At 45.8% G+C, this 12,880-nt stretch overlaps 1 protein-coding gene across 4 annotated transcripts in view; it reads right to left on the bottom strand.

Moving 5' to 3' along the window:
• The window catches only part of PRICKLE2 (prickle planar cell polarity protein 2), a 259,828-nt gene that overhangs the window by 30,969 nt on the left and 215,979 nt on the right, over positions 1 to 12,880 (bottom strand). For all 4 annotated transcript variants that reach the window (XM_053378303.1, XM_053378306.1, XM_053378304.1 and 1 more), the window contains 3 exons: positions 11,883 to 12,086; positions 10,628 to 10,814; positions 4,780 to 5,646 (listed from right to left, as the gene is read on the bottom strand). In XM_053378303.1, coding sequence (XP_053234278.1) covers positions 4,780 to 5,646; positions 10,628 to 10,814; positions 11,883 to 12,086 — 1,258 coding nt within the window. The remainder of the gene's footprint in view (positions 1 to 4,779; positions 5,647 to 10,627; positions 10,815 to 11,882; positions 12,087 to 12,880) is intronic.

The raw sequence follows: 12,880 nt of genomic DNA, 5'->3' as shown, positions 1-12,880 counted from the left end.
CTGACAGCTTTACCCCCAAGCAGCTAGAATAGTTGTGAACATTCTGTGACACCATGGCAGCTCAGCCAATGACAAGGGAGATTGCAAGAGGGCAGACATTGTAAGTCTATTACAAGACTCTGCAATATAGGCCTTTCTTCACACCAGAGAGAAGGATATAATGCATTTTCATTTTCCCGGATGACGTTGCCTGGAACTTAAGTGATGCTGTTAGGATCTCGGAAAATTCTTGGCTTTGCTTTCTACAGAGCTGATCAGTCTGCAATAGCCTGGGCAGAGACACACACTGGGCAATAAAAGCAGAGATCTATTCCTGTACAATTCAGGCACTGGAGACATCTCCACCCTGCAGACCTCTCCACTCTTCTTTGGTCCCATATGCCCTGTTCTCTGCATGTGGAGGGAATAAGATGTAATAATGCATACAGCTACCAGTGATTGTTGTGAATGAAAAGGGTGCCACTGCATGGGAGTGGCTGCCAGATATATTTGTGATCAGACATACGTTGTATTTCCCCCCTACTCGGATGGGCTGGAATTGCTCATGTTCAGGCAAAAGGGGCATTGTGAATTGTGTGTGATCTGATAGAAGCATTGAGGGCACAAAGTACATTTGTTTGTATGCATAGGCCTATATCTAAGCTGCACCATTAACCTACGTGGTGAAAAGAATGAGAGGGATGCCACTGCCATAAAGGACTTGCAAACTTTCTAGATATCTGCCATTCGACTTCTGTTTCAAGTGTGGGTTTTTTTCTTTTAATGCGGATACTTTTTTTTAAAATGGAGGCACAATTCAAATGCCTCTGATCATATGCCGTACTTAGGGTTTGGGGATATTTTAAGAAGTCATAACACATTTTATACATGGAGAACTGTAGCTACTTTCAAAGAGGTTTTTTATATATCTCACAACTGCCTTTGGTTATGGCAACTTCTCAGTCTCCCAGGACTTGAAATCCATCCCTCTTTTGTACAGCTGGCATTGATTCCTGCTCTTCTTTAAGGAGAGGATAAAGAGCGTCAAAGGAATTGTTTTGAAATAAACCAAAAGTCACGCTACATAAAGGAATTCTGCTTGAGAGACAAATCAAAGGGAGATGAACTGTGGAATTTGCCACAGTGGGACTGTCACAGCTAGCCCACAAGTGCTGCAACGCTCTGAAAGGAGACTAAACACTGGGCCTTTATGTTATGGGACAACTGGCAGAAAGAAGAGGAGGAGGAAGAAGTTGTTACTCTATACAAATAACAGCTCCTGTGATAAAACTGACTGTAGATTGTACTTGCAGGAGTGAGAATTGCTTATGACTGAACACCCTTAAAAAGGTTAGTCTACTCTGTCTTAGAAAAGTCACTTAGATAATGCAGGTGGATTGCAAATGGAAAAGAAATCCTGGCAACACTTTAACAATGCTTTTAAGAGTAGCACATGTTCCCAACTTTGCAATCACTCTCCAAAGGAAGTGAGCTCCTGACCAAATATACAAGGTGGCAATGTGTTTTGATTTTAAATCTACTGTGGTTTTCCTAGCATCTCCCACTTTGATGCCTTCTGAGTAGTTTCCTTGCAGCAGTCCCTCAAAATCCATTTGGCTTGAATTCCAAGTTCTAGTTCCTCATTAACAGCATTTCAGCAGGAGCAGCTGGCTTCCTCTCCTGTTACCTCTGAGTATCTTCTCTGCTGCTGCATCAGAAGCAGCATCACAGCTGAGACCACAGCCAACCTGGGGTGGCCACAGCAAGAGGCCAATTTTTAAATGTCAAGCCCTTTTTCTAAGTATCCTGAGCACTGAAAAAAGCAGATTAAACCGGATTGTTGACGTCCTACATGAACTCAGGAATGTACAGAACAAGATTTAAATGTAGAAAGTGATTTAAAGCCCTAAATGGCCTCGGTCCTGTATACCTGAAGGAGCATCTCCACCCCCATCGTTCAGCCCGGACACTGAGATCCAACGCTGAGGGCCTTCTGGCGGTTCCCTCATTGCGAGAAAGCCATTTCCGACTCGGGAGGAGAGGGGGTTGCGGGCAGAAGTCCCTCCCACATCTCGCGCGGGGGCTGGCCCCTGCCCCCGCGTGGTTAGGGAATCCCCGGGCGCGTCAGCAACCCGGCCCACCAATCAGCGGGCCGGGGAGGCGTGGCCTAGCCTATTTAAGGCTGGGCGCGACCGGGGACCGCCCTCTTTTCCCCCTTTACAGCTCAGCGAGCGGTTTTCCCATCCCACCCTCCCTCTAGGTTTAGAGGGAGGGTGGGATGGGAAACCTTTGACCTTGCTATGGACTTCAGTTGGTCGCCGCAAGGGGCCTGGTAGGAATTTTTCCAAGTTGGCTCACTTTAGGCCTTTTGGTTTTTTCGCCTACCTCGTAGCAAACGTCACAACTTATTTTGGTATTGGCGGTTAGGCATTGGCAGGGGTCAATTGTTATGCAAATGAAGGGGGGAAGGAAGCGCCATCACCTTCCCCAAAAGTATGGGTAGTCCGGTAGAGGACTCCGAGGGGCGTGGCCTTGTCCGAAACCTAGGGAGGTAAGGGCCCCGGCACGCCCCAGAGCGGTGACACCCGTGGGATCCTAGTTGGCGTACTTCAACAGGACCCCCACGGTTTGTGGACAACCCTTCCCGGTCCCCATGCCGGGTAGTCGATAGGAGCCAATGCCTAAGGCCAATACCTTCCAATTCTGTAATCAATAAAGTTGTGGCCTTTTTATGCCCATTAACCTTAAATTCTGTGTCTGGCGTCTTTATTTCACATGGGGGAGGGGTCTTGCCACGCAAGTGAGGTTACACGGAACCAGACAGAGGGCCTTCTCAGTAGTGGCGCCCACTCTGTGGAACACCCTCCCTTCAGATGTGAAGGAAATAAGCAGCTATCCTATCTTTAAAAGACATCTGAAGGCAGCCCTGTTCAGGGAAGTTTTTAATATTTAAAGCTGTACTGTTTTTAACACTTGATTGCGAGCCACCCAGAGTGGCTGGGGAAACTCAGCCAGATGGGCGGGGTATAAATAATAAACTATTATTATTATATTATTATTATTGAAGGGAAGAGAGACGATTTAAACATGGAAAAGGATGAAAAGCGAGAGTGGTGGAAAGAGGGAAAGGAGAGTTTAGGATGATTATTTAAACCTAAATTGAAGATCGCTGGAGGAGAGGGAGAATCTTCAATGGAGATCAAGAGGCAAGAGTTTCCTCTTCCACAACTCAGCATCAAGATGGCTGGAAGGGAAGGGAAACGTCATGTCTAGATCTCTCCTGAAGATCAGTAGAAGCTTTTACCCCTTCATGTCTTCAGTGTGAAGGATTTGTTTTTCTCCAAGTGCATTTCTCCCTCTTCATCTCACTGTGGAGAGGGGAGGGAGAAGCATGGCTGAAGCTCAAGAGCCAGCATTTCCTCCTCTCCATCCCTGAAGATCAAGATAGAGTGCTGTGTGAGAGAGAAAACATCATGTGCCTGCGTGTGTGTGTGTGACAAAACATGTTAGTAAACTAGCCTGTGTGAGAGAGGAGGGCCGCAGGAGACCGTGGCACACTGCAAAATCTGCATGAGGTAGACCCAAGGCAAACAGTAGTAATAATAATAAGCTTGCAAAAAAGAAGAAGTGATGATTGCTGCACAGGCATTCCATCCGAAGGAAGCTTGGGATTGGCCTCAGCAGCTTCCTGCATCTGTCTATGAAAGCCCACACCACATTTGAGAAGAAGCCCCCTTTGCTGAGCCATGCTATCAAAACCACAGACATCCCTCCCCCTTGAGGATTCACTGAGAGGCAGAGGCTGGATTCTCCTCCTCGCTCCACTGCCGCACCTGACATGTGCTGCCGTACACACTGCAATGCCGTTTTGCTTCTCATTCCAGGCAGGCTGAATCTGCCCCTCTATCTATCTATCTATCTATCTATCTATCTATCTATCATCTATCTATCTATCTATTTATCTATCTATCTATCATCTATGCATCTATCTCTCTCACCTACCTACCTACCTACCTACCTACCTACCTACCTATGTATATCTTTCTGTTCCCAGCTCAATCTCACTGGGAGATGATGCCCTCTCAATGGGTGTACCAGAATATCAGGAGAAATGCCTGCTTCTCACCCCGTAAGCAACACAGCCAGGAACAAACAAGCATGGAGGAGGAAGGAGATTCAGCTTGGTGGTTAATCTCCAGGTCTTCCATCCTGAGACCCTAAGTCTCAAGTGGGGAAACTGCGTCCCTCCCCATGCCGCTGGACTGCAAATCTCATCATCCCTGAACCACTGTCCATGTTGACTGGGGCTGATGTGAGTTGTGAGTCCACCAACATCCGGGGTGGGGTGGTCACATATTCCCCATCCCTGCATGTTCCCCATCCCTGCCCTAATGGCATCAGAACAAACAGGTATCGTTTCCTGAAGGCAAAACTTGCATGTTGTTCTCTAGCAGCTGGGGATACAAAACCGGTCTGCAACAACAAGGGCAGGATAATCTCCCCAAAAGGGACCTTCCATGTGATTATTCTGCAAAAAAGTTATTCGTTCAGCCTGGCACCTATTCCCGCAGAATATTCAATCCAGCCCTTGCTAAGGTCCAAACCAAGTACACTTAAATCTTCACAGCCCTCCATATTTGCAGCAATACATACTCAACACAATGACATCACCCAACCTAGGACAGGATCACCCATTGAAGCAGTAAGACCAACAGAAAAATATTGGACAAACATCATTTAATTGAATTTCCCACCGTAATGTCACAGCAAAAGCACCACACTCTAAAACAGCACCCCTACCTGTGGCATTGGAAAGAGCGAGGGACTCCATCGAACCCCGTGGCGTTTGTTCTGTGGGCGCCAGTTCCTCGGTGAACTTCAGTGCGTTGATGGGATGCCTGGTCCGGCACTGCTGTGCAGATCGACTGCTGTCTTCCTCCTGGTTGTACTTGGAGACCTTGTAACTCCCCCTGGTGTCGCCAAAGCTCTGGTTGGACATGTCACTATAACTCTCCTGCGAGCGTAGCCTTCCTGAGTAATAATCTTCCCGGCATTCTTGGATGAAGCTGCCGCCGTGTCCCTTCATGGCCAGGGAGGAGCTCCTCTTTGGGTTGCTGAAATGTTTGCCCCACAGCTCCTGCTGGCTGCTTGGGCTCTGCCCTGGGTTGTAGGAAGTCCTGATGTTACACTGGCTGAGGAGCTGCAGAGGGCTTTGCGACTGACTTTGCTCCATTTTATTCCCGTAGTGGTAGGCTTCGTCTCTGCTCCTCCAGATGTGGTCCCTGTTGAGGCTGGGCGTTTGGCTGGACAAGCTCAGCAAGTCCATCTGCAAGGAGAGGGGGTCCACATCCGTAGACAGCCTGCTGGAGGTCACCTGCAGCTGGCTGCTGCCCTGGCTGGGGGCGCCCTCTTCTCCCTTGTTCCTGTTCTTGCCGATCTTGGCGCTACGCCGCGACTCTTTGGCTCTGGCGCTCTGGAAGGCGGAGTCTGATGAATCCGAGCCGTTGGGGTCGTCACCCATGCTGCACGCCCTGGAACAGAAAATCTGCCCTTGCTTCGGCAGGAACGGTCGTCCAAGCAGAGACTTCTTGCACTGTGCACAGCAAAAGCAGGTCTCCGTGGCATGCCAGTGCTGGCCGTCATACGTCATCTGACCCTGATCAATGCCTTTGGAAAAAAGGAGAGAAATATGGTGAGCATCTACTAATCTAGAGAATGATTAGGACCAACTGGATGTGACTCCTGAACTCTAGTGGGGAATCGGAGTAGTTGAAGTTCAACATGCTAGCCATGATACCAACCTGAAACCTGAGATTGTAATAGAGGATCACAATTAGTACACCATGATCTTCACACTGTTTGCTGAAATCTGCTTGGGACAGGCAATAAAATATTAAACTCATCTCCAGGCATAGCTGCTCAGGTCTCCGTTGTGCTCCAGATCAAAAGAAAAATTAATAGTAATCCCATTTTCTCTAGCCTAGTCTTCTGTTCCATAGGAGGAAGGAAAATAGGAATGACCCCAAGTTGCCCAGTTTGCCTTCCTTTGTCACCAACCTTCCATCATGAAACAGCGGGGCGGAGTGTGCGGAGGACACAGTGTGCCTTGCTCATACGCTTAACTCCCCCTGGGGATTACCAGAAGAATTAAATGCATTGTGGTCTTAACAATGAGAAACACTGTTCCCAGCAAAGGGTCCCAAAGCTTACCCGTCACAGGTCAGACCAGCTGCCAATGGAATTAGCACAGATCACCACCGCCATATTTAGCACAGATGAATTAGCACCGTGGCGAGTTTTTACTCTGTGTTCAGAAATAAGAAGCTGGCTTCAAACCGTCTATTTCTGGTTCTCTTTATTCTAATCCATGGGGTAGGTTTGTTGTTGCTTTTTAAAAGGCAAAGTGGCATGTCTCAAACTTCCGGAAAAGAAATGGATCAGAAAGATGTAGACAATGGAGAGCAAGCAGTGATCTATACCAAGGCTAAGCACACAACCCCTTCTGAGCCATTCCCATTGGGGAAGCAATTCATTCACTACAGTAGAGTAGCACACACTGAAGTTATGGACACACACACCCTTTTCACACAATGTCGTGGCATCATATAAGTGCATGGCGAATACATGTTTCAACTATTCCTTTTTTCCAGGAATGGTTTTCAGGTATTTGTCTCTTGCTCCCTATTTTTGCCTTTGCGTGAGATTTTGGTTTTTTTAAGTGTGCACACACACAAAGCACCACAGCTGCTCTTCTCGATTTTCCGTCCCTTCTTCTAATCCTCTAGAAGTCAAATCCCTGAGTGGGAAACAGATGCATCTTGACTTTACTGCACACTCAAGAACTCTCAGCGCATCATACAGTTTCACAGGCAGCAGCTGGTAACATTTTCAACGGATAAGTAAGACAATATATTATGGGGCAATTATGCTTTTATAATATAGCACCCTTTTGGCCTTTAAATCACATGATCAGGCCCAGGTTGCGGCTACACCAAGGCTTTCTTGCTTGCCTTACTAAATAATACCTGTGCTTCGCTTCCTCGCTATCCACTGTATAACTACTGTGCTGATCAGAACACTAAATGTTGCTGAGCAAGTCTTGAGTTGAAGCAGTGTGAAACCATATTAGATTATAGTAGTACACATTATTTCTTAAAAGAAAGAAACTTATGGTCAGCTTAAGGGATTCGAGTTCATGAATTGCGTGCCATAATAAATTTATCAGTCTTTAAGGTCCCGCAAGACTCCTTGCTTTGCTTACACACTACTTCAGAAGCCAGTGCAGGACATTCTATCGTGGAGTAAAATAATACTGCGTACCACCCGTGAAAAAGGGTCTTCAGCCATGTGTAATATTGTGTAGGTGGTTCAGAGGCTAGAATTCAGGGTGTGCCCAGTTGTTACTGTTTTAAAAATGTGCTTTTGTTTTCAGAGGCCTGGTTTGTGCATCACTCTATGCCAAACCATGGCTTAGAGCAGCAGTTCTCAACCTGTGGGTCCCCAGATGTTGTTGGACTACAACTCCCATGTGGCCTTGCTAGCTAGGGGTGATGGGAGTTGTAGTTCAACAACATCTGGGGACCCACAGGTTGAGAAAGGCTGGCTTAGAGAGTGAACACACAAGAGAGGCTGCAGGAGAGGAAGTCATGGCAGCTTTGCTCCCAGACTAATGGTTGGCTCTCTTCAGACTAATCATGAGCTGTAAGCAACCTCTGCCGTATGGTTTATGAGTTATCTGAGAGAGCTAACCCATGAACCTAGGTCTCAGCAACATGCAGAGACAAACCATGACTTAGATCAGCTCCTGGAAGGAGCAAAGCAGCCCAAACCCCTTGATCCAAAGGGCATACAACCAATATGTGTGGGTGTTTATGATCCTACAACTCTTAAACATCAAATTTTCACACTTGCTGCCACAACTGGATTTAAATTTGGTGGGGCTGCTGGAGACCAGATTAAATTGGCTGAGGGCTGCATCCAGCTCGTGGGCTATGTTAAAATGCAATCCACTGGCAATTATTATGGCGCTGACTGTGTGATCCATTTTAATTCAGTTTCTCATCTGCATCATCCCAAAGGCTGAGGGCAGGTAGCAACATATTTAAAAAGCTGAATCAAGACAAGCAAAGAACTGAGATTCTTAAGTGCATAAGTAATAACATACACCTTACGAAGAAAATTACTCACACTTGGAAAACGGAAACAGAACATTCCTGCACCCGAGCTTGCAAATCTACTTAAGTGAAATGCAGTTTACTGAGGTTTGAATTTCCTGGGAAGAATGGGGCTCACATTCTAAGTGAGTAATTCGCCACAGTCCTCCCCACAGCCTTTACGGAAAGATTATCATCTTTAATTTACAACCCACCAGCGAAATGTCTGTCAAATCTGATAGGTGGGATGGAGAGCGCTAGGTCCATTTTCACTCTTCCTAACAATGTGCAAGGCTGTCTGCTGAATTTTTTTAAGGGGGCTGGTTATCACACAAAAGGCAGAAGATACAGGGATCAGTTCCACTGGGTTGTCCCTTCTATGGGGGCCAATGCTCATGAGAAGCTCACTGAGGCTAAGAGATGGAAGTTCTACACCAGGGGAGGTCAACATGTGCTCTTTTGATGTCCCCTCGTTCCCAGCCAATGTGCCCAAAAGGCAGTGAAAATGGGAGCTATAATCCAGAAACATTTGGAGGGGAAGGCTCCACAATACATTTGAGTGTACCCCTACATAATTGCTTTCCCCCTTATTAATATTAATATTAAGATATAAACATAACATTACCGAAACAATTGCTTTTCCTCCTCCTGCCCCTTTCCCAGAACAGAAGACTAATACAGTAGATTTCCCCATAAATCTATATGCATAATGGTAGGTGCCAGACATCAAGGGGGTTGTTTGAATACTATGTAAAGGGATGTAAAGCCATATTTGAGCAAAATCATCCCTATCAGTTGCATCATTCAGGGCATGTTCTCCTTTGCTTAGTTTCTCAGATAAAGCAATTGACCACACTTCCTGTTTCCATTGTATGATATGTAGATGTCCTTTCCATTTTTTTGATATGAGCAATCGTCCCACTACAAGAAAAAGAAGTGGCAAGTTCCTTGTGCAATAATTTGACTATCTTAAAAAATTAAGTTGAGTATCTTTAAAACCCCCCAACAGCTGCTGCAGATTGCCTGCAGCATGCCTACAGCATGCCAGCTTTTCATATCAAAACTGCATCTATTTGATAATTTGGATCCCTATACATACCTTTATTTTGCAGCCGAGTTCATCAAAGGATACACTGGGGGAGGTGACAAGCTGTTACCTTAGTAACACCTACCTACATACAGCAAAGTAGCTTTTGGAACTAAGAACGTCTTTCGAGAACAGAACGTTACTGATCATATTCATGCATCTCCGTAGTCACGGAGTCAGTACATCTGACTAAAAGAAGCCCCTTCTGCAACTAAGTAAAATGTAGATTTTTTCTTTAAAGTATGATGCAATGTAGCATAGCGTGCCCTAACATCTCAAAACAAGGGAATGCGGCGCTCACTGAGCTCTCTTGGTAGGAGAGCAAGTGCAGGGTAATGGTTAGAGTAACAGAATTTTGATGTGAAAATATCCCATTTGCTCCTAAAACTGCCTTGGTAGTCTTTGCAAAGAGCTGGCACTTGTTGACCTCATATGAGGTTGCCTGAAAACGAAGTTCTTCTTCATAAGCTCTTCTACAAACAAAAGTGAGGCAGGTAGCAACTGGGGAGAGGGTAATTTCAGTGGAGATGCCCCATTTATGGAACATCCTCCCTGGAGAAGGTACCACTGTAGTAGTAGTAGTAGTAGTAGTAGTAGTAGTAGTAGTAATAACAACAACAACAACAACAACAACAACAATAATAACAACAATAATAACAACAATACTGTCCTTTACAGAATATTGGTTCAGTACTTTCCTTGAGTTCTCAGATGAGCAAGTCAAGGATAATTTTAATTTGGATTAAAATCCAAATAAGCATCTGAGATACATTCTTGTTAAAATCTGTGATAATGCACTGAAAAACTGATTCAAGGAATTGTATGGAACAAACAGGATATTAAGAATAGGTAATGTGCCAGTTCAGATACTATCCTCTTGTTAAGACTTGTCCTCTCTTAAATTCCAGGATATATAAGCTTCAAAAGAAGAACATTAGTTACAGATAGATATTCCTTGATCTTCCCTCTCTTTTTTTTCCAGGGCTGAGGACTATTTCTTTTAACTGATGAAATCAGGAGCCCCATCCGGAGCTGGCATTGGCGCTAAAGATTTTCCTTTTCTTCCCCGCCAGCAGTAACACTGCCTTGTAGACTCCGGGCCCAAAGCTAGACGCCTACACCTGCCAAGTGGTTTGTTGGACGGCTGACAGAAACAGATGCCAGGGCCTGTCATGTACTTCCAAAACAAAGCCATTTCAACTGCTCGCCTAGGGGCGCGCTTCACCTTAAAACAATAACGCAACGGGTGTATCGACACGCCATATCGTGTTCGTGCCTTAAAAAACAAAAACGGAATAAATAATGTCTACAAACCCACATCAAAGGTTGCCCGGATCATTCCCACTCCCGATCCCCCCACCTCCAAATTTGGCAGCTAGGGATGGAGATTTTGAAATGGCTCCCTTACCAATGTGCTGGGCGCAGGTATCGCAATACTCCGCGTATAAGGATTCGAAACAGTTGCAGCAATATGGCCGTCCTTCCTTCATGATGTACCGCTGCCCGCCCAGCACTGTTTCACATTCAAAACAGCAAAAGTGCTTCATGTGCCAGTGCCTTCCCTCAGCCTCCGTGCACTCGTCAGCAAAGATAATCTGTAGTGGGAAATCAAGCAAACGTGTTAGGGCCTAGAAAGCAAAGCTTCGCTCATTTTTCTTGCGACCTGTCACAGAGGCCATTTGCCTAGACGCTCAACGCATGAGGAGACTGATCGACAAGTAAATAAATATTAACTTGTCCTGTGATTCGAGCTTGCTTTTTAACAGCTTCGCTGCTTCAAGACTCTTACGTCTACGCCTTTTTTTTAATCCTAATTTTCCACTGCAGCAAATAAATCAAAATAAATCAAAATGGTTGTTGAGAAAATGGGACGTACATGGTACAGGGGTTTGTGTGGAATAGCCTAAGATGACCCCCATTCCATTTTCAGTAAATGGGGGCCAGGAAGTGGGAAGCACTGGGTTAGGTTTTTTTAATTATTCTCTTACATTTATATTGATATTTCTTCTGTACATGCAACAAGGGCAAACAAGCTAGATTTCACAAAATCTTGACTGTGGTTTGGGCTCCGATACCTCGACTACCAGGGAGCTGGAGAATCTTTGGATTTCGGCAAACTAATGAGGTGCAGCAGTGCGTGATTAATACTGTACTGTGGTTCGAAATCAACAAGCCGTGTTCAAAACCCTAAAGCTGCCATGAAGTTTGACAGTTTGAATTCACTACGATCCTGTCCTTGGCCTATTGAAAGAGGCTGCAGCTTCCCTCACTCCCACCTCTCAGCTGCAGACTGGGCATTAAAGGGGTGGAGGAGAAAGCACGCACAATTTATCATGTACACTGTTGTACACAGTGCAAATCTGTTTCGATGAAGGCAAGTGCAGATTTCCTCCCCACCCTGCAAAAGGATAAACTGTGGGTGAATGGCCAGCAGTTCTGGGCTTGGCAGGGGCATTGGGCTAGGTATGGACATCTGCATCCACGCAGGCTTGTGCTGGCCGTTGCAAAGAGAAGCCGCTACAGAGACTAACATGTGAACCAGTCTGGAGATATTTGACAGAGCTGCAAGCTGTAGATGCAAAGATAGGCTGGCAAAGAGGACTTTGGAAACTTGCAACCATTCATCATGATTAACGGGAGGAGAGATGTTTGGCTGGCCTTACCTCATCACACGCCGCACACCGAGGCTTGAGGCATTCCGCGTGGTGCCGGCCACAATAAATCTTCCCATCTTGATAGAAATAGATGAGATCTACCAGCAGCTCGTTGCAGACGCTGCATATAAAGCATGGCGGGTGCCAGCAAACTCCATGACCTGCCCTCGATGCAAAGACGGCTATGTCTCCTCCATTGATTTGGCCTCCACACTGCGGAGACATTAAGGAGGAACCTGTTCTTATGGCACTCGAGGGGGAAACAGCTCAGGGCAGCCAGGTCTCATGGCAGCACTGGAGAGAATACGAGGTTCTACAAAATGATGCATCATGCATGTCGCTCCTCTGGTTATTCACAACCCAGGTCCTTTGTCAAACTGGGGTGCAAATGAAAATGAAATGATGCGCTCTACACACGAGCATGAGCACCATTACAGCTCCCAATCACAACGCAGTGGTTGCTGCTTGTACACTCCAAACACCGTCCATATATGGATGGGGCTTGGAGCAAGCAAACAACAGCCAGAGCACCAGATTCTCTTTCTCTTTCTGACTGTTCTGTCTTTCATCTGGGTTCCCTTTCGTGTGATCAACATGTTGGGAGGGCTTCCCATATTGAAAAAAATATGGGGAGAAACAGTGGGAGTGTGTTGTGTTTTGACTTTTAAATAATCTTTTAGAAATTTCAACATGCAAAATAATGACATACTGTCATTTCCCCCCCAGTCTTCTTCATGTCTGCAAGGGAGAACCAGGTGGAGGTTTTGTCCAAAATATTTCAGACATGAGGGAAGACATGCTTTTCTAGGTTTCCTCAATTCTGGCTGTGAGCAAGTTTGTTTTGCTTATGGTTTTATGGTCTAGCAATGCAAGGCCTAGATGCAATTTCCCCTGGGGATTATGTGGGGGGAACCCTCACCCCCCAGCAATCCACACAAGTAAATTCTCTAACCCTGAGAATAGTTTAATTAATAAGAATTCATACTAAACTTCCTCTGTAAGGTCAA

Source organism: Podarcis raffonei, chromosome 2 (assembly GCF_027172205.1).
Source record: "Podarcis raffonei isolate rPodRaf1 chromosome 2, rPodRaf1.pri, whole genome shotgun sequence".
NCBI lineage: Eukaryota > Metazoa > Chordata > Lepidosauria > Squamata > Lacertidae > Podarcis > Podarcis raffonei.
This window is presented reverse-complemented; position numbering and strand designations above follow the sequence as displayed.